A 20,684-nucleotide genomic window follows, 5' to 3' on the forward strand; every position below is an offset into this window, starting at 1 on the left:
GCAGTATATATAAACAGCTCATACAACTCAACAACAAAAACCAGACCCAATCAAAAAATGAGCAGAAGAACTATTTCTCCAAAGACATACAGATGGCCAACAGACACAAGAAAAATGCTCAACATGCTAATTATTACAGAAATGCAAATCAAACCTACAGTGAAGTGTCACCCAGCACTGGTCAGAATGGCCATCATGAAAATTCTACAAACAACAAACTCTGAAGGGGATGTGGTGACAATGTAAATTGGTTCAATCACTATGGAAAAAGGTATGCTGCTGCTGCTGCTGCTAAGTCACTTCAGTCATGTCCGACTCTGTGTGATCCCATAGACGGAAGCCCACCAGGCTCCTCCATCCCTGGGATTCTCCAGGCAAGAACACTGGAGTGGGTTGCCATTTCCTTCTCCAATGTGTGAAAGTGAAAAGTGAAAGTGAAGTCACTCAGTCGTGTCTGAACCTTAGCAACCCATGGACTGCAGCCTACCAGGCTCCTCCATCCATGGGATTTTCTAGCCAATAGTACTGGAGTGGCTTGCCATTGCTTTCCCCTATGGAAAACAGTATGGAGGGTCCTCAAAAAACTAAAATAGAGTTCCCATAGGATCCCACAATCCTACACCTGGACATATATCCATACAAATCTATTATTCAAAAGTACATGCACTCCTATGTTCAAAGCATCATTATTTACCTTAGCCAAGACATGGAAACAACCTAAGTGTCCAAATACAGGTGAATGGATAAAAAAAGATGTATCTTCTTCATCCATTCACACACACACACACAATGGAATACTTATCAGCCATCAGTTCAGTTCAGTCACTCAGTCTGTCCGACTGTGTGACCCCATGAACAGCAGCACGCCAGGCCTCCCTTTAGATCACCAACTCCTATTTGCCATGAAGTGATGGGACAAGATGCCATGATCTTTGTTTTCTGAGTGTTGAGTTTTAAGCCAACATTTTCACTCTTCTCTTTCACTTTCATCAAGAAGCTCTGTAGTTCTTCTTCACTTTCTGCCGTAAGGGTGGTGTCATCTGCATATCTGAGGTTATTGATATTTCTCCTGGGAATCTTGATGCCAGCTTGTGCTTCCTCCAGCCCAGTATTACTCATGATGTACTCTGCATATAAGTTAAATAAGCAGGGTGACAATATACAGCCTTGATGTACGCCTTTACCTATTTGGATGGAACCAGTCTGTTGTTCCATGTCCAGTTCTAACTGTTGCTTCCTGACCTGCATACAGGTTTCTCAAGAGGCAGGTCAGGTGGTCTTGTATTACCATCTCTTTCAGAATTTTCCACAGTTTATTGTGATCCACACAGTCAAAGGCTTTGGCATAGTCAATAAAACAGCAATAGATTTTTTTCTGGAACTCTCTTGCTTTTCCACGATCCAGCGGATGTTGGCAATTTGATCTCTGGTTCCTCTGCCTTTTCTAAAACCAGCTTAAACATCTGGAAGTTCATGGTTCACATATTGTTGAAGCCTGGCTTGCAGAATTTTAAGCATTAATTTACTAGCGTGTGAGATGAGTGCAATTGTGTGGTAGATTGAGCATTCTTTCACATTGCCTTTCTTTGGGATTGGAATGAAAACTGACCTTTTCCAGTCCTGTGGTCACTGCTGAGTTTTCCAAATTTGCTGACATATTGAGTGCAACACTCACAGCATCATCTTTCAGGATTTGAAATAGCTCAACTGGTATTCCATCACCTCCACTATCTTTGTTCGTAGTGATGCTTTCTAAGGCCCACTTGACTTCACATTCCAAGATGTCTGGCTCTAGATGAGTGATCACGCCATCAAGATTATATGGGTCATGAATACTTTTTATGTACAGTTCTTCTGTGTATTCTTTCCACCTCTTCTTAATATCTTCTGCTTCTCTTAGGTCCATAACATTTCTGTCCTTTATTGAGCCCATCTTTGCATGAAATGTTCCCTTGGTATCTCTAATTTTCTTGAAGAGAGCTCTACTCTTTCCCATTCTATTGTTTTCCTCTATTTCTTTGCATTGATCGCTGAGGAAGGCTTTCTTATCTCTCCTTGCTATTCTTTGGAACTTTGCATTCAAATGGGTATATCTTTCCTTTTCCCCTTTGCTTTTCACTTCCTTCCTTTCCACAGCTATTTGTAAGGCCTCCTCAGATAGCCATTTTGCTTTTTTACATTTCTTTTTCTTGGGGATGGTCTTGATTCCTGTCTCTTGTACAATGTCACGAACCTCCGTGCATAGTTCATCAGGAACTCTGTCTATCATATCTAGTCCCTTAAATCTATTTCTCACTTTCAATGTTTAATAATTAGGGATTTGATCTAAGTCATACCTGAGTGGTCTAGTGGTTTTCCCTACTTTCTTCAATTTGAGTGTGAATTTGGCAATAAGGAGTTTATGATCTGCACCTTACCTTGGACAAGGGGTATCTCCTCAAGGCCGCCCCTCCTGACCTTGAACATGGAGTAGCTCCTCTCGGCCCTCCTGTGCCCACGCAGCCAACACCTCTTGGACATGGATTAGCTCCTCTTGGCTGCGGCCCCTGACCTTGGGCATGGGGTAGCTTTTCTCGGCCAGGCTTCTGCACATGGTCGGTTGCACTGGAGCCGGCATCTTGTGTCTGCCAACAAGAAATGGAGTGACTCTCAAAGTCAACAAAAGAGTCCAAAATGCAGTACTAGGGTGCAATCTCAAAAACAACAGGATGATCTCTGTTCGTTTCAAAAGGCAAACCACTCAGTATCACAGTAATCCAAGTCTATGCCCCAGCTACTAATGCTGAAGAGGCTGAAGTTGAATGGTTCTATGAAGACCTACCAGACCTTCTAGAACTAACACCAAAAAAGATGTCCTTCTCATCATCAGGGACTGGAATGCAAAAGTAGGAGGTCAAGAGATACCTGGATTAACTTTGGCCTTGGAGCACAAAATGAAGCAGGGAAAAGGCTAACAGAGTTTTGCCAAGAGAACATACTGGTCATAGCAAACACCCTTTTCCAATAACACAAGAGACAACTCTACACATGGACATCACCTGATGGTCAATACTGAAATCAGATTGATTATATTCTTTGCAGCCAAAGATGAAGAAGCTCTATACAGTCAGCAAAAACAAGACCAGGAGCTGACTGTGGCTCAGATCATGAACTCCTTATTGCCAAATTCAGACATAAATTGAATAAAGTAGGGAAAACCACTAGACCATTCAGGTATGACCTAAATCAAATTCCTTATGATTATACAGTGGAAGTGAGAAATAGATTCAAGGGATTAGAACTGATAGACTGATAGACAGAGTGCCTGAAGAACTATGGATAGAGGTTCATAACATTATACAGGAGGCAGTGATCAAAGCTATCCCCATGAAAAAGAAATGCAAAAAGGCAAAATGGTTGTCTGAAGAGGGCTTAAAAGTGCTGAGAAAAGAAGAGAAGCAAAAGACAAAGGAGAAAGTGAAAGATATGAATGCAGAGTTCCGAAGACTATTCAGGAGAGATTAAAAAATAAAAAAGCCTTTCTAAGTGATCGGTGCAAGGAAATAGGGGGAAATGATAGAAAGGGAAAGACTAGGGATCTTTTCAAGAAAATTAGAGATACCAAGGGAATATTTCATGCAAAGATTGGCTCAGTAAAGGACAGAAATGGTATGGATCTAACAAAAGCATAAGATATTAAGAAGAGTTGGCAAGAATACACAGAAGAACTAAACAAAAAAGATCTTCATGACCCAGATAATGACAATGGTGTGATTACTCACCTAGAGCCAGACATCCTGGAGTGTGAAGTCAAGTAAGCATTAGGAAGCATTACTGCAAACAAAGGTAATGGAGGTGATGGAATTCCAGTTGAGCTCTTTCAAATCCTAAAAGATGATTCTGTGAAAGTGCTGCAGTCAATATGGCCGCAAATTTGGAGAACTCACCTGTGGCCTTGGGATTGGAAAAGGTGAATTTTCAATTCAATCCCAAAGAAAGGCAATGCCAAAGAATATTCTAACTACCACAAAATTGCACTCATCTCACACAATAGTAAAGTAGTGCTCAAAATTGCCCAAGCTAGGCTTCAGCAGTATGTGAACTGAGAAGTTACAGATGTTCCAGCTAGATTTAAAAAAGGTAGAAAAACCAGAGATCAAATTGCCAACATCTGCTGGATCATAGAAAAAGCAAGAGCATTCCAGAAAAGCATCTACTTCTGCTTCATTGACTACATTAAAATCCTTTGACTGTTTGGATCACAACAAACTGTGGAACATTCTTAAAGAGAATTATATATGTAGGTAAAGAAGCTACAGTTAGAACCAGACATGAAACAAGACTGGTTCCAAATTGGGAAAGAAATACATCAAGGCTGTATATTGTCACCCTGCTTATTTAACTTATGTGCAGAGTACATCATGTGAAATGCCGGGCTGGATGAAACACAAGCTGGAATCAAGATTGTCGGGAGAAATATCAATAACCTCAGATATGCAGATGACACCACCCTTTTGGCAGAAAGCTAAGAGGAACTAAAGGGTCTCTTGATGAAACTGAAAGAGGAGAGTGAAAAAGCTGGCTTAAAACTCATTCAAAAAACGAAGATCATGGCATCTGGTCCCATCACCTCATGGTAAATAGACAGGGAACAATAGAAACAGTGACTGATTTTATTTTCTTGGGCTTCAAAATTCACTGTAGATGGTGACTGCTGCCATGAAATTAAAATGCACTTGCTTCTTGGAAGAAAAGCTATGACCAACCTTGACAGTATATTAAAAAGCAGAGACAAAGGTCTCTGCTTTACTTTACTGGCAAAGGTCCATCTAGTCAAAGCTATGGTTTTTCCAGTAGTCATGTATGGATGTGAGAGTTGGACCATAAAGAAGGTTGAGCACCAAAAATCTGATGCTTTTGAACTGTGGTGTTGGAGAAGACTCTTGAGAGTCTGTTTTCTACAAGAAGATCAAACCAGTCAATCCTAAAGGAAATCAGTCCTGAATATTCATTGGAAGGACCGATGCTGAAGCTGAAACTGCAACACTTTGGCCACCTGATGTGAAAAACTGACTCATTGGAAAAGACCCTGATGCTGGAAAACATTGAAGGCAGGAGGAGAAAGGGATGATAGAGGATGAGGTGGTTGGATGACATCACTGACTCAAGGGACATGAGTCTGAGCAAGCTCCAGGAGTTGGTGATGGACAGGGAGTATGGCGTGCTGCAGTCCATGCTGTTGCAGAGTCAGACACAACTGAGTGACTGAACTAAACTAAAGTGTAGTAAGTCAGAAAGAGAACCACAAATACCATATGATGTCACTTACATGTAGAATCTAAAATATGACACAAATCAGTATATCTATGAAATTAAAACATATGCAGATATAGAGAACAGACTTGTAGTGCCAAGGTAGTTGAGTGGTAGGGGAGGGGAAGGTGGGGAGGTTTTGACTAACAGGTGCAACCTATTATATATAGGGTGGATAAACAACAAGGTCCTAATTCATACCACACGAAACTATATTCAGTATCTCATGACAAACCATAACAGAAAAGAATGTGAAAAAGAATAAATATATGTATAATACATATACATATTATATAACACACACACACACATACACACACACACATATATGTAAGTGTGTCACTTTGCTGTGCAGAATAAATTAACACCATATTGTAAATCTAGAATACTTCAATAAAATAAAAAATAAAGATGGCAATGGAAAAAATAAGCTATTATAAAAGAATAAGTACAACACAGAGGATATAACCAATATTTTATAATAGTAACCATAATAAGATTATAACCTTTAAAAATTGGGAATCCCTATATTGCACACCTGTAAGATATACTGTACATCAACTATATAAATTATACTGTACAACAAGTCAACTCACAAAACTGAAGGGAGAAATAAACAATTCAACAGTAATAGTTGGAGACTTCAATACCCCATTTTAAAAATCAATAGAACATTAGACAGGAGATTAGTAAGGGAATAGAAGCCTTGAGCAAACCTACAAGCCAATTAGACCTAACAGACTGTAGAACATTCCACCCAACAATAGAACAATACACATTTTTTTCAACTGCACATGAAACTTTCTCCAGAGTAAGCCATATATTATGTTATAAAAAGCAAGGCTCAATGATTTAAAAGGAAACCTTCCCACTGTTATAAGATTTTAAAAGCAATCCCATTCCTAATACTTTTTCCATTCATAACCTTGAGTTCTAATTTTCTCCAGGCACTGTATTTACCTACTGTCTTCCAAATTATATTATTTCCTTTTATTTTCTGTGAATGTTTTCCTCTTCTGATCTTAAAAACCAATTTGGGCAGGAAATTCCCTTTTACCGTCTTTATAAACCTCTGTAGGTATTCAAGAAACATTTGTGCATATCCAAACTTTGCTAACTAGCAGTGGCTGATTTGGTTTTGCATGATGTTGGTCTGGACAGTGTTTATGAAAAATCCAAAATAGTTGCCAAATTTAAAACTTTAAGCTTTTCAGAAAAAAAATCTGGGTTTTTGGCTTGTCTTAAAAAAAGTGGGCTGAACTGGTAACACTGGACCTGCTTCCCTATGTGGTAAGAGCTGGCTGAAGCTAATTAGCAGCTGTTCCTGTGGATGGGCTGGCTCTACGTTTCCCTTAGTCTACACGTGTGTCCTCTGCATGAGGACAGTTATCAGTGCTGTTAGCAACTCACTTGCTCTATGTGCTTTTTCTATACAATTCTTAGGAAGAAAGTGAAAATTTCTTATATGCACACTTTTATTCATGATAGAAAATCTAAAACTAGACTTAGAAGGGGCCATGTGTTATTTTTCTTTTTGTTTTCAGATGTTTAAATATGAATTACGTTCATAAACTGATTCCTTCAATAATATTTATTGAGTGCCCACATTGCCTACTCTTCTAGATGCTGGTGAATAGGATAGACAAAGAACCTCAGGAAGCTTACATTCTAGTTTCCTGGCTGGGCCCTAAAGCCATGTGGTTGTGACTCTTGGTTTATATCAGCGAGGGAAGGATGTCTCCAGTATTAAAACATTCAGAAGGATGGAGGGTAGTGAGGATTGAGAAGAGACCAGTGGGTTAGGTGATTGGGAATGATTTATTTCATGGGAGGGGGCGTTTCGTGACTGATTTTATCAGTTTTACTCAAAGGACATAAAAGACAGATCAGCACAGAAACATCTGCCATCGTGCTGATCAGAAGCTAGTAACAGAAACAGACACTTTCGAAGTCGACATTTTGGGTTCTTAAACATGGTGCCAGGTCTCTCCTGTCCTCCTCTCTCTGAGTGAGATTTTTCAGTTGGGCAGCCATGCTGACCAGAGCTGACCCGATACAGTGCCCCCTTTTGTTCTTCCCACTGTCTTGCAGTCTATGCAGCAATCTTACTGGCTGCTTGCTAGCGACAGCCCTGCAGTTTGTGTTGGAAGGTCCCAGCCGCCCTCTGACACCCGTCAGTCACTGTGTGGCGAAGGTGACTGGCACCATTAGTTAGATGTGAACAAGGCTACCTGGGCAGCACCAGTGCACCGGTGACCCAGCACATGGCCATGTACACACAAAATGTATGCTCGTAATGACTTTCCATATCAGAAAGAACTCTGCATCAGAAATCACAGGAAATCCTGCGGCCCCACTCCCTCGCCACTAGCCATCTGGGTGACAGTGTCGCTGGGTGACGAGTGAGCGGAACTCTGAGTCGTCACCCTGGGTCTGTCTGCATGGGGGTGGGAGTGGCAGGGGCTGCAGTCCTGCCATGTGGGAGCTTGGGTTGGGCAGGAGGAGCTCAAGGACCAGGACACAGTTCTCTGGGGCTGGACTCCAGGGACAGTTGCTCAAGACACTGTCCTCTGGGGCCAGACCCCACGTCCCAAGCATGCTGGGTCTGGAGTGTGGAGGAAGGAGGCAAGCCCCAGGGTTGGGTCGCTGGGGCATCCCGCAGAACCACCGTGCGCCCTGTCCCTCGGATGATATGACGCTCCATTCTGGCCAGTCCTCCCCGAACGTGGTCTCAGCCCCGGGCAGCTTGAGAAAGGCCCTGCTCTTCCACTCCCTCAATCAGGGCTCCCTCCTCGGTCCGCATCGAGCATGAAAGGGCCTTCTCAGGATATGTCAGCCGGGCCTTCCGCCTGGCCTTCAGCTGCCACGGCACCTCTAGCCTCTTCTGTGACACCAGTGACATCTTCCTGCAGAGTTCAGCTCACTGCAGCCCCTGTGCTGTCTGGTGGGTCACTTGACCTCTCCTCCATCCAGGCGATGGTGACCATGGCCTCGCCCACAGCATTTTCAACTCACCTTCTTCAAGAATTACCCAAAGAACCCTTCCCAAGGCCAAGATTCGGCCTAAAATCTTTGTCAGATCCCACCTGACTGCTGCTACTCAAATGGTTCAAAGTCACTCAGGACTCAGGCACTTGATGCACGGGTGTGCAAAGAGAGTGCCCAGGGTTGTCAGTTTTCTCATTGGAGGAGATTTAGGCACAGGAATTGTGGAAACCGAAAGAGAAGGAGATCATCTTTTTAGTGCGAGTATGGAGTGACAGACGGTGCTTCAATACTCCACATGCTCCAAAATGACCAGCTTGCCAATGTCTGGGTGAGGAGGATTTAATAATGTTTAAGAAGGGGTTATCGTTTCGTTATTTCATTGTTTTCCAACATCTTAATTAAAAGCAGAGACAAAAAATAAAAATGAAACAAAAACAAAGCAAAAAAAATTTGGCAAGCTTTCACAGCAAGGATATTTCTAGAATTTCAAAGGAGATATTTCTGATGGGTTCTGCGAACAGTATAAACCCCAAAGTTATTCATTACAGGTGGAAATTCCATTTGGAAATAAGTGCATCTGGTTCTTATATTAACTTCTTTTTTAAATTAATTTATTTATTTTAATTTCAGGCTAATTACTTTACAATATTGTGGTGGTTTTTGCCATACATTGACATGAATCAGCCATGGGTGTACATGTGTCCCCCATCCTGACCCCCCCTCCCACCTCACTCCCCATCCCATCCCTCAGGGTCATCCCACTGCACCAGCCCTGAGCACCCTGTCTCATGCATTGAACCTAATGGGTGATCTACTTCACATTTCAATGCTATTCTCTCAAATGATCCCAACCTCACCTTCTCCCACAGAGTCCAGAAGTCTGTTTTTACATCTGTGTCTCTTTCACTGTCTCGTATATAGGGTCATCATTACCATCTTTATAAATTCCATATATATGTGTTAATGTATTGGTCTTTTTCTTTCTGACTTACTTTGCTCTGTATAATTGGCTCCAGTTTCATCCACCTCACTAGAACTGATTCAAATGCATTCTTTTTAATGGCTGAGTAATATTCCATTGTGTATATGTATCACAGTTTTCTTATCCATTCCTCTGCCAATGGACGTCTAGGTTGCTTCCATGTCCTGGCTATTGTAAATAGTGCTATGATGAACACTGGGGTACATGTGTCTCTTTCAGTTCTGGTTTCCTCAGTGTGTATGCCCAGCAGTGGGATTGCTGGGTTGTAGGTCAGTTGAATGAACAGGCTGGTCTGTTTTTGTTATTGGTGGCTGCAGCAGCTCCCAGCTTGCCTGGAGCTCGCCTCAGAAGGTCGCTTGCACTCGCTGGTCCACTGAGAAGAGTTATTTTATTTGACTGGAAAAACCGCAACTCGCCGATTGGGTGAGGCTGTATCACATGATGGTCGTCGCGGGGAAGGAGTGGGCTGAGCATCCTCGCCAGAGCAGAGAGCGATGCTTCCAGAATGCAGGAAGGCTGACAACTGAGACCTATGACAGTGTAGGTGTTCCCAGTACTCATTTAAGAGGTTTGGTGGATATATACAGGTAATATTAATATAATGCTGTAGTGAGGATGGAGAGAGCTTTGTTTTACAGCAGGGAAGAGGATGAAGATATGCATATATTTGTCAACCAAGATAAGGGGTATTGGTGAGGGAGAGATGGGAGACACAAATGGAGTGTGAACATCTGAAGTACAAAAATGGCTGTAGAATGGGAGATGGAACAACAGAGAAAGAGATGATACATTCTTGGAAGGCTGGAAGCAGTGGAGTCATGAGCACAGAGAGGAGGAAACTACTAGGTGGGCGCTGCTGGCACATGGGCCAGGGTCCTTCCCCAGGCACCAGGAGAGGCTCAACCCAGGGAGGAATCAGAGAGCCCCTGTGGAGGCTGGGAAGGGTGTGTGTGTGTGTGTGTGTGCGCGTGCTCGAGTGATGAAAAGGAGATCCTGGGTTACTTCCTCATTCATCATCCAGCCAGACCAGAGAGTCAGATAGCCTCCAGGCTGGGGGTAAGTAGATTAGTGAAGAAGGCAAAACTAGAGTTTATATCTGTATCTATGTACAGACCAACCTCCTTTTATTACGTTTCACTTTCCTGTGCTTCACAGATATTGCTGATTTTTCTTTTTTTTCATATTGAAGGTTTGTGACACATGTGTGTTGTCAGATGATGGCTAGCATTTTTTCTTAGCAATAACATTTTATGTACATTTTAGATATAATGCCAGATATAGATATAATAGTGTACAGTTCAGTTCAGTTCAGTCGCTCAGTCGTGTCCGACTCTCCGCGACCCCATGAATCACAGCACGCCAGGCCTCCCTGTCCATCACCAACTCCTGGAGTTCACTCAAACTCATGTCCCCAGAGTCGGTAATGTCATCCAGCTATCTCATTCTCGGTCGTCCCCTTCTCCTCCCGCCCCCAACCTTTCCCAGCATCACTTTTCGAGTGAGTCAACTCGTCGCATGAGGTGGCCAAAGTATTGGAGTTTCAGCTTTAGCATCAGTCCCTCCAATGAACACCCAGGATCGATCTCCCTTAGAATGGACTGGTTGGATCTCCTCGCGATACAAGGGACTCTCAAGAGTCTTCTCCAACACCACAGTTCAAAAGCATCAATTTTTCGGCGATCAGCTTTCTTCACAGTCCAACTCTCACATCCATACATGACCACGGGAAAAACCATAGCCTTGACTAGACGGACCTTGGTTGGCAAAGTAATGTCTCTGCTTTTTAATATATTATCAAGGTTGGTCATAACTTTCCTTCCAAGGAGTAAGCGTCTTTTAATTTCATGGCTGCAATCAGTATCTGCAGTGATTTTGGAGCCCAAAAAATCTGTTTCCACTGTTTTTCCATCTATTTCCCATGAAGTGATGGGACCAGATGCCATGACCTTTGTTTTCTGAATGTTGAGCTTCAAGCCAACCTTTTCACTCTCCTCTTTCACTTTCATCAAGAGGCTTTTGAGTTCCTCTTCACTTTCTGCCATAAGGGTAGTGTCACTCCAGTGTTCTTGCCTGGAGAATCCCAGGGACGGGGGAGCCTGGTGGGCTGCCGTCTATGGGGTCACACAGAGTTGGACACGACTGAAGTGACTTAGCAGCAGCAGCAGCATCTGCATATCTGAGGTTATTGATATTTCTCCCGGCAATCTTGATTCCAGCTTGTGCTTCTTCCAGCCCAGCATTCCTCATGATGTACTCTGCATAGAAGTTAAATAAGCAAGGTGACAATATACATCCTTGACGCACTCCTTTTCTTATTTGGAACCAGTCTGTTGTTCCATGTCCAGTTCTGACTGTTGCTTCCTGACCTGCATACAGGTTTCTCAAGAGACAGGTCAGGTGGTCTGGTATTCCCATCTCTTTCAGAATGTTCCACAGTTTATTGTGATCCACCCAGTCAAAGGCTTTGGCATAGTCAATGAAGCAGAAATAGATGCTCTTCTGGAACTCTCTTGCTTTCTCGTCCAGTATTGTGTAAATACAACTTTTACATACACTAGGCAACCAGAAAATTTGTGTGACTCATTTTACTGTGATATTCACTTCATTCCAGTAATCTGAAACTAAACCTGCAATATTCCTGAGGTATGCTTGTGTACATGTATGAACATACACATGTATGCATAATATGTGTGTGAATGTATTTAACCAAGTAAGAACTTTAGTCCAGCATAGCTTTTTCATATTTTTTCCTGATTTCCTCACTACATGTGACTTTGTCTCTAACACAAAGTGTGAAACCAAAGTTTCAGAATTCTCCATGAGTTTGGTTGTCAGTTTCAGTGGAGCTTGGTGTGATATTCCCAGTGTCTGACTCTTTGCAACCCCATGGACCATAGCCCACCAGGATCTTCTGTCCATGGAATTCTCCAGGCAAGAATACTGGAGTGGATTGACATTCCCTTCTCCAGGGGATCTTCCTGACTCAGGGATCGAATCGAGGTCTCCTGCACTGAAGGCACATTCTTTCCCATCTGAGCCACCGAGGAAGTCCCAGTTAGTAGTTCTTATCTCAATATATGATATTTTATCTATATGAACGAGCTCTGGCTGTGTTAGCCTCAAGAGAATTTGTATCTGCTACTCATGATTTTTTAAAAGAAAAGCAAGATTCCTGCCTTGCAGAGTATTTACATACGATGTGGATAAGTTTAAAAGTCAACATGAAGGAATGTATTTCCCCATGTTTTTCAATGAAAGTCTAAATATGATATGTGTTCATTGTGACTTTTTTCCCCAAAGTTTCCTCATGCATCCAGTGAGACCAGTATTTTGAAACAAGATTGAGGCAAAAGTATACTTGGACTGTCTTTAAACTTCTCTCTGCTACCTAGGAAGAATTTGCGTATTTTTATTTCCTGTAAGAATGAAAAAATGAACTAAAATGCCTTTATGATATTTAGTTTCAGTCTTAAATTGATACCTAGGAAATCAGAATTAGGAATTTATTTTGCAAGAGTTTAATGTGGCAAAACTTCTTTGGAATAATATACATGTTAACTGTTAATAGTGCTCTTTAAAATGCCCTGTACTTCTCTCTACGAATAAAACCAAGAGGTATTATTTATTTTCTTTACAAGTGTCTACTCTTTGCAAGACTGCAGTGAATTCCAAGATTCTATGGGATTATCTTGAGTAAAGGAATTTCACCCCATAGTACAATAGTCTGAAAGTTGCTCACTTTTACACACCTCAGGCTTTAGCAAAACTTTATCAGGAAATTTATAAAAAGGGAAAGAACAGGATAAAAATTCCATAAGTAACTGTAGGTGTGACTGTTTTCTTGTATTCATTAGGTAGATAACTGTAATGAGTTATAAATTCATTGAGAAAATACAGCTGAGATATTGAGTTATAGAAACCTTCATACTGAGATATTCTGTCCTTGCCTCCTTCAGCTTCCACACAATGGTTCTTTGTTTCCCTCCCACAGTAAGATATTTCCCAAAGGCCTTCCTGAGGAGTTTGCCATAGCTGCCATGTTTCGGATACGAAGGAGTGCAAAGAAGGAACGGTGGTTCCTGTGGCAGGTTTTAAACCAGCGTAATATGCCACAGGTAAGGACAGAACCAGAGAGGTATGCTGATGAGTGTTCTCTCTTCAAACTGTGGGCATAAATTTGGGAGCAGATCTCATATCAGAGTATTCTTTCAGAGGAATCATCCACAGGAAATGGAAGTATTCTTAGAGCTGGGGGGCGGTCTCAATGAGATACATAATTGGAGAGCCTGGTGGGTGAGACAAGATTAGAGTTTTGTTTTTTCTGGATTCCTGTTTTGTATGAAGACACTCAAACTGACTACCCTTTCTTTACAACTGCTTCATTGACACCAAGTGCATCTCACTGACAACTTCTTCATCTCCTATCATTTCTGATATCTCCTATTATATACTTAAAAGCTGTTAATCATTTCATCTGACATCCCTAATGAATTAGGGAATGAGATATAAATATTGATTCCATCAATAGAAAATAATTGAACACATGCTAGATGCTGCTGCTGCTGCTACTAAGTCACTTCAGTCGTGTCCGACTCTGTGTGACCCCATAGACGGCAGCCCACCAGGCTTCCCTGTCCCTGGGATTCTCCTAGTTAGTGACAAAATAAGAAGTTGACAAAGCTTGATTCCTGTTCTCAGGGAGCCTAAGGTCTGGGGATGCTACATTGGAGCACGATCGCAGGGTAGCGATAGCTGAGGACAGTTTGGAGTTGGGTAAGAACTGTGTCAGTGTGGAAAAGACAGCTCCCCCAGATGGGCCACGAGGGGAGCAGGGATCTAGGAATACTTGTGAGAGAGGTTGGTCAGAAAGGAAGGGAGCAGGTGCTCCAGGGAGTGAAGGTAGACATCACAGTTACTGATGGGCATCATCTATCTGTGTTTATTTCTGTACATATCCATCAAAATGTTTTTATTATCATATGTGAAACAGATTGCCAGTCCAGGTTCGATGCATGAGACAGGATGCTCATGGCTGGTGCACTGGGATGACCCAGAGGGATGGGATGGGGAGGGAGGTGGGAGGGGGGTTCAGGATGGGGAACACATGTACACCCATGGATGATTCATGTCAATGTATAGCAAAACCACTACAATATTGTAAAGTAATTAGCATCCAATTAAAATAATTAATTTAAAAAAATTTTTTTTAAAGTTTTCATTTTACTGATCTTTTATATCTGTTATTATAGTCACAATTTTATGATGGAAATATGACTTGAACTGGAAGAATATACACTCTGTGAAAATGTATTTTCTCTACATCATGCAAAGCATCAAAGGTTAAAGAGGTTGATCTCAGTTTCCATGCTAAGGGAAGGGATCATCTCTTATTCTTTTTAAATTAGTATCATTTAATTATTAAATTCCTTATAGAGAGTTTTTTATACAGACACACACATGTATATATTCCTAGATGTCCTCTCACAAAAGGAGCATACTACACTCACCAAATACCACATATTTAAATCATTTTTGTAGCTGGATGTTTACTGTTCTTTTATGTTAATAAATCTGATGGACACAAATGTCCTTTAGAACATTTTACTGAGTGCCCCAGTTCTACTAACATGAAACTTGAGTTTTTATTTGTATCTTTAATAATTTTTAAAACTGAATTTCAAATATTTAAAGATAATTTGCATTTTTGCAGGTTTCTGTAATAGTTGATGGTGGAAGGAAGGTGGTGGAATTGATGTTCCAAGCTGCGGAAGGAGATGTGTTGAACTACATTTTTAAAAATCAAGAACTCCGTTCTTTGTTTGATCGTCAGTGGCATAAACTTGGCTTTGGTATACAATCCCAGGCCATTTCACTCTATGTGGATTGTAACTTAGTTGCAAGTCGGCATACTGATGGAAAGGGCACTGTGGACTTTCATGGAAGGACTGTTATTGCTGCCCGAGCTTCCGATGGCAAACCTGTGGATGTGAGTTGTGAACTAGTAACATCTGTAACTTTAAAGAAAATGTCTTACCAAAACCTTTTTGCCTTTAATAGCTATGTAAAATATTTCTTTCTCAACACTGCTTAATTTGCTATCAGATGTCTGAAGCATAGCTATGTATTTCCAGTCATATTTTCATATATATTATTTTCTATCTGTTTTAACTTATTTTTCTCTAGCCTGTGAATTTGAAAGAACTAGCTAATGCCTTAAAAATAAAGTTATTAAATTTTAGTAAAAATTGAAAATATTATACAAAACTAAGCTTGATCTGGGCTTCCCAGGTACTTCAGATGATAAAGAATCTGCCTGCCATGCAGGATACCTGGACTCGATCCCTGGGTTGGGAAGATCCCCTGAAGAAGGGAATGGCAACTCACTCCAGTATTCTTGCCTGGAGAATTCCATGGACAGAGGAGCCTGGTAGGCTACAGTCCATGGGGTTGCAAAGAGTCGAACCTGACTGAGCAACTAACACATACATACACATAAGTTTGATCTAAGTTCATATGCTTTGAATAGAAAGATTAGAAAAAGATGAAGTTAAATGGGTCCAGAGTATCTGAAGTTTACATCGAAGAACAATAGGCTATTTATTCATCCTCAGATTCACAAGTGTCTGTGTTGCAGACTATTTTTCATTAATTTATAATGGCTTTTCAGAGTTCTGTTGGATAAAAGGGGAGGGGAGGTATATCTAAATTTGATGACTTCACATGTTCTTATGGGTGGAATGATGGGAAAACCCATACAAATAATCTGAGTGCAGACCACCAACAGGAATTGTTAACACAAAGCACTTCACAGTTAGGTTTTATTTCGAAAGCATGATTCTGTGCAAGTACATGTTTGGCTAGCATATTATTTTTAAAAGTTCCTGTGGAAGGCATCAGAGATAGATGACAGATAGATATATAGACAGATATTACTTATATATAAATATATATCACCAGTAAAATATTATTTTTAAACTGTCTTCTCTTTTGACAATGAACAAACCAATGAGAATGTCTTAACTAGGGTTCACTGATGCTTACTAAAATAGGCTAGAGCAGAAGCCAGTTCAGGAGATAAGACATCCTGGCATCAGAGAGAGTGAGCTTGCTTGGGGATCAGAAATATGAGGTTTTAAATCATAACTCATCCACTTAGCTTTAATGACCTGGTAATTTATCTTCTTCCTATTATTTTTTCTAAGTCTCAGAATCCTCAGTTATAAAATAATATTGATAGACTTACTAGTTGTAATTTCATAGAGTATGTGCCATAATGTATAGTGTGTGGTCAGTTCTTTGTATATTTATTTATTTATTTAGGTCCTGACATGCCATTCAGTGGGCTTCCCTGGTGACCAGATGGTAAAGAATTCACCTGCAAAGCAGGATACCTGGATTTGATCCCTGGGTTGGGAAGATCCCCTGGAGGAGGGCATGGCAACCCACTCCAGTATTCTTGCCTGGAGAATCCCCATGGACAGAGGAGCTGGTGGGCTACAGTGTGTGGGGTCGCAGGGAGTCAGACATGAGTGAGTGACTAAGCACAACACAGCACAACACATGCTGTTCATTCCTGGCATTAAAGACTGAAAACAACAACAACAAAGCCTACTACTCCTCTCTCAAAGGTCTTTAAGACTAAGTCTGTATCAGTAAAGATGGAATAAGTCTGTCAGTAAATGGTGGCTGCCAGTAGTAATCACAGTATTAACTGACTGTTATGGTCAACACCGAAATCAGATTGATTATATTCTTTGCAGCTAAAGATGGAGAAGCTCTATACAGTCAGCAAAAACAAGACTGGGAGCTGACTGTGGCTCAGATCATGAACTCCTTATTGCCAAATTCAGACCTAAACTGAAGAAAGTGGGGAAAACCACTAGACCATTCAGGTATGACCTAAATCAAATCCCTTATGACTATAGAGTGGAAGTGAGAAATAGATTTAAAGGACTAGATCTGATAGACAGAGTGTCGTGACATTGTACAAGAGACAGGAATCAAGACCATTCCCAAGAAAAAGAAATGCAAAAAAGCAAAATGGCTGTCTGAGGAGGCCTTACAAATAGCTGGGAAAAGAAGAGAAGCGAAAAACAAAGGAGAAAAGGAAAGATATACCCATTTGAATGCAAAGTTCCAAAGAATAGCAAGGAGAGATAAGAAAGCCTTCCTCAGCGATCAATGCAAAGAAATAGAGGAAAACAATAGAATGGGAAAAACTAGAGATCTCTTCAAGAAAGTTAGAGATACCAAGGGAACATTTCACGCAAAGATGGGCTCAATAAAGGACAGAAATGGTATGGACCTAACAGAAGCAGAAGATATTAAGAAGAGGTGGCGAGAATACACAGGAGAACTCTACAAAAGACATCTTCATGACCCAGATAATCACGATGGGGTGATCACTCACCTAGAACCAGACATCCTGGAATGTGAAGTCAAGTGGGCCTTAGAAAGCATCACTACGAACAAAGATAGTGGAGGTGGTGGAATTCCAGTTGAGCTATTTCAAATCTGAAAGATAATGCTGTGAAAGTGTTGCACTCAATATGTCAGCAAATTTGGAAAACTCAGCAGTGGCCACAGGACTGGAAAAGGTCAGTTTTCATTTCAATCCCAAAGAAAGGCAATGTCAAAGAATGTTCAAACTACTGCACAATTGCACTCATCTCACATGCTAGTAAAGTCATGCTCAAAATTCTCCAAGCCAGGCTTCAGCAATATGTGCACCGTGAGCTTCCAGATGTTCAAGCTGGTTTTAGAAAAGGCAGAGGAACCAGAGATCAAATTGCCAACATCCGCTGGATCATGGATAAAGCAAGAGAGTTCCAGAAAAACATCTATTTATGCTTCATTGACTATGTCAAAGTCTTTGACTGTGTGGATCACAACAAACTGTGGAAAATTCTGAAAGAGATGGGAATATCAGACCATCTGACCTGCCTCTTGAGAGGTCAGGAAGCAACAGTTAGAACTGGACATGGAACAACAGACTGGTTCCAAATACCTAAAGGAGTACGCCAAGGCTGTATATTGTCACCTTGCTTATTTAACTTATATGCAGAGTACATCATGAGAAAACTGGACTGGAGGAATCTCAAGCTGGATTCAAGATTGGCATGAGAAATATCAATAATCTCAGATATGCAGATGACATCACACTTGGCAGAAAGTGAATAACTAAAGAGCCGCTTGATGAAAGTGAAAGAGGAGAGTGAAACAGTTGGCTTAAAACTCAACATTCAGAAAACTAAGATCATGGCATCTGGTCCCATCACTTCATGACAAATATATGGGGAAACAATGGAAACAGTGGCTATTTATATTTTTATTTTATATTTTATATAGTGGCTGACTATATTTTTCTGGGCTCCAAAATCACTGCAGATGGTGATTGAAGCCATGAAATTAAAAAACTTTTACTCCTTAGAAGGAAAGTTATGACCAACCTAGACAGCATATTAAAAAGCAAAGACATTACTTTGTCAACAAAGTCTGTCTAGTCAAGGCTATGGTTTGTCTAGTGGTCATGTATGGATGTGAGAGCTGGACTATAAAGAAAGCTGAGTGCTGAAGAATTGATGCTTTTGAACTGTGGTGTTGGGAAAGACTCTTGAGAGTACTTTGGACTGCAAGGAGATCCAACCAGTCCATCCTAAAGGAGATCAGTCCTGGGTGTTCATTGGAAGGACTGCTGTTGAAGTTGAAACTTCAGTACTTTGACCACCTGATGTGAAGAGCTGACTCATTTGAAAAGACCCTGATGCAGGGAAAGATGGAGGGCAGGAGGAGAAGGAGACAACAGCGGATGAGATGGTTGGATGGCATCACCGACTCAATGGACATGGGTTTGGGTGGACTCCGGGATTTGGTGATGGACAGGGAGGCCTGGCATGCTGCGGTTCATGGGGTTGCAAAGAGTCAGACATGACTGAGCAACTGAACTGAACTGAATTGATTGACCGCAGTCCTAGGCAGACCTTTCAGAATGGTCTCTCCAAAGTCAGAGGAGGAAGTGGGTCTCAGCAGCTAAACCTGAGATGTAACTTCCAGCAATGGGAGGAGTGTAGATAGATAGGAAGTGATCTCAGGAAATTCTGAGGACAACAGTAGGGAGTGATGGTTGCTCTTGCTGGAACTCTGCTATTGAGTGGAATCTGATCTCCCACATGGCTAGTGAGGGTAAAGTGGGGAACTGCAGGAACCAAAGAGCTTTAGGATTAGGATATAAGTGCCTAGGCTTTGAGAGAGAGGTAGCAATGAGAGAGGAACAAGTTATTGCAAGAGTGGGTTCTGGCTCAGAGCTCCTCTCTGGAGGTTGAGTAATGTGTCCTGTGTTTGATTAACTTCTTACTCAAGGGAACAATCTGAGACTAAAGAATATCTCTGTGTGTTCTGATAAAAGATACAGTGTGAACATTGTAGTTTTACAATGATTTTATGGTTTAATGTGGAATCGTAGTTCACTTAAGAATAATATTAAGCCATTATCACAATGATGGAGCTTTTAAAAGAGATATTCACTATTTAAGTTAGACAAGTAAAATACATTTTATTTTTCAAATATTCTTAATCCTACTAAAACTGTAAGTAGACTAATTATTTTTATCATCTCCATACAAACTCTGTGATTTATAAGGTCTGTTGTAATGTGAAAATGTTTTGTTTATTCAGAATGTAACCAACCTAGATAGTATATTAAAGAGACATTACTTTGCCAACCAAGAGCCGTCTAGTCAAGGCTATGGTTTTCCCAGTGGTCATGTATGGCTGTGAGAGTTGGACTGTAAAGATAGCTGATCGCTGAAGAATTGATGCTTTTGAACTGTGGTGCTGGAGAAGACTCTTGAGAGTCCCTTGGACTGCAAGGAGATCCAACCAGTCCATTCTAAAGGAGATCAATCCTGGGTGTTCATTGAAAAGACTGATGCTAAAGCTGAAACTCCAATACTTTGGCCACCTCATGCGACGAGTTGACTCACTGGAAAAGACTCTGATGCTGGGAAGGATTGGGGGCGGGAGGAGAAGGGGATGACAGAGAATGAGATGGCTGGATGGCATCACCGACTTGATGGACATGAGTTTCAGTGAACTCTGGGAATTGGTGATGGACAGGGAGTCCTGGCGTGCTGTGACTCATGGGATCGCAAGGAGTCGGACACGACTGAGCGACTGAACTGAACTGATTTATTGATAAAAACTTTTAGTGATTACATTTGATTGCACATGTACTACCCATGAGCTTTTGTGTAGAGAAATAGGTGACATAACTGATAAAAGTATTTTTTAAAACAAATTCCTTGTGACAGAATCAGTGTATGCTTATTCTAAAGCACTGTGTCAATGAAAGGTTCTAAAGTAACTAATGAATTAAAAAAGCATAATTAAACTAGGCTGATTATAATTTCAGTGTCATACGTAC

General features: G+C 41.2%; 1 protein-coding gene across 2 annotated transcripts in view; it reads left to right on the plus strand.

The window, feature by feature from the left end:
• COL19A1 (collagen type XIX alpha 1 chain) overlaps nucleotides 1-20,684 on the plus strand; it is a 453,176-nt gene that overhangs the window by 46,133 nt on the left and 386,359 nt on the right. For both annotated transcript variants that reach the window (XM_055433811.2, XM_088840925.1), the window contains exons 4-5: nucleotides 13,254-13,377; nucleotides 14,973-15,248. In XM_055433811.2, coding sequence (XP_055289786.2) covers nucleotides 13,254-13,377; nucleotides 14,973-15,248 — 400 coding nt within the window. The remainder of the gene's footprint in view (nucleotides 1-13,253; nucleotides 13,378-14,972; nucleotides 15,249-20,684) is intronic.

This window comes from Moschus berezovskii, chromosome 10 (assembly GCF_049115385.1).
Source record: "Moschus berezovskii isolate FMDL1 chromosome 10, NW_MosBer_1.0, whole genome shotgun sequence".
NCBI classification, from domain to species: domain Eukaryota; kingdom Metazoa; phylum Chordata; class Mammalia; order Artiodactyla; family Moschidae; genus Moschus; species Moschus berezovskii.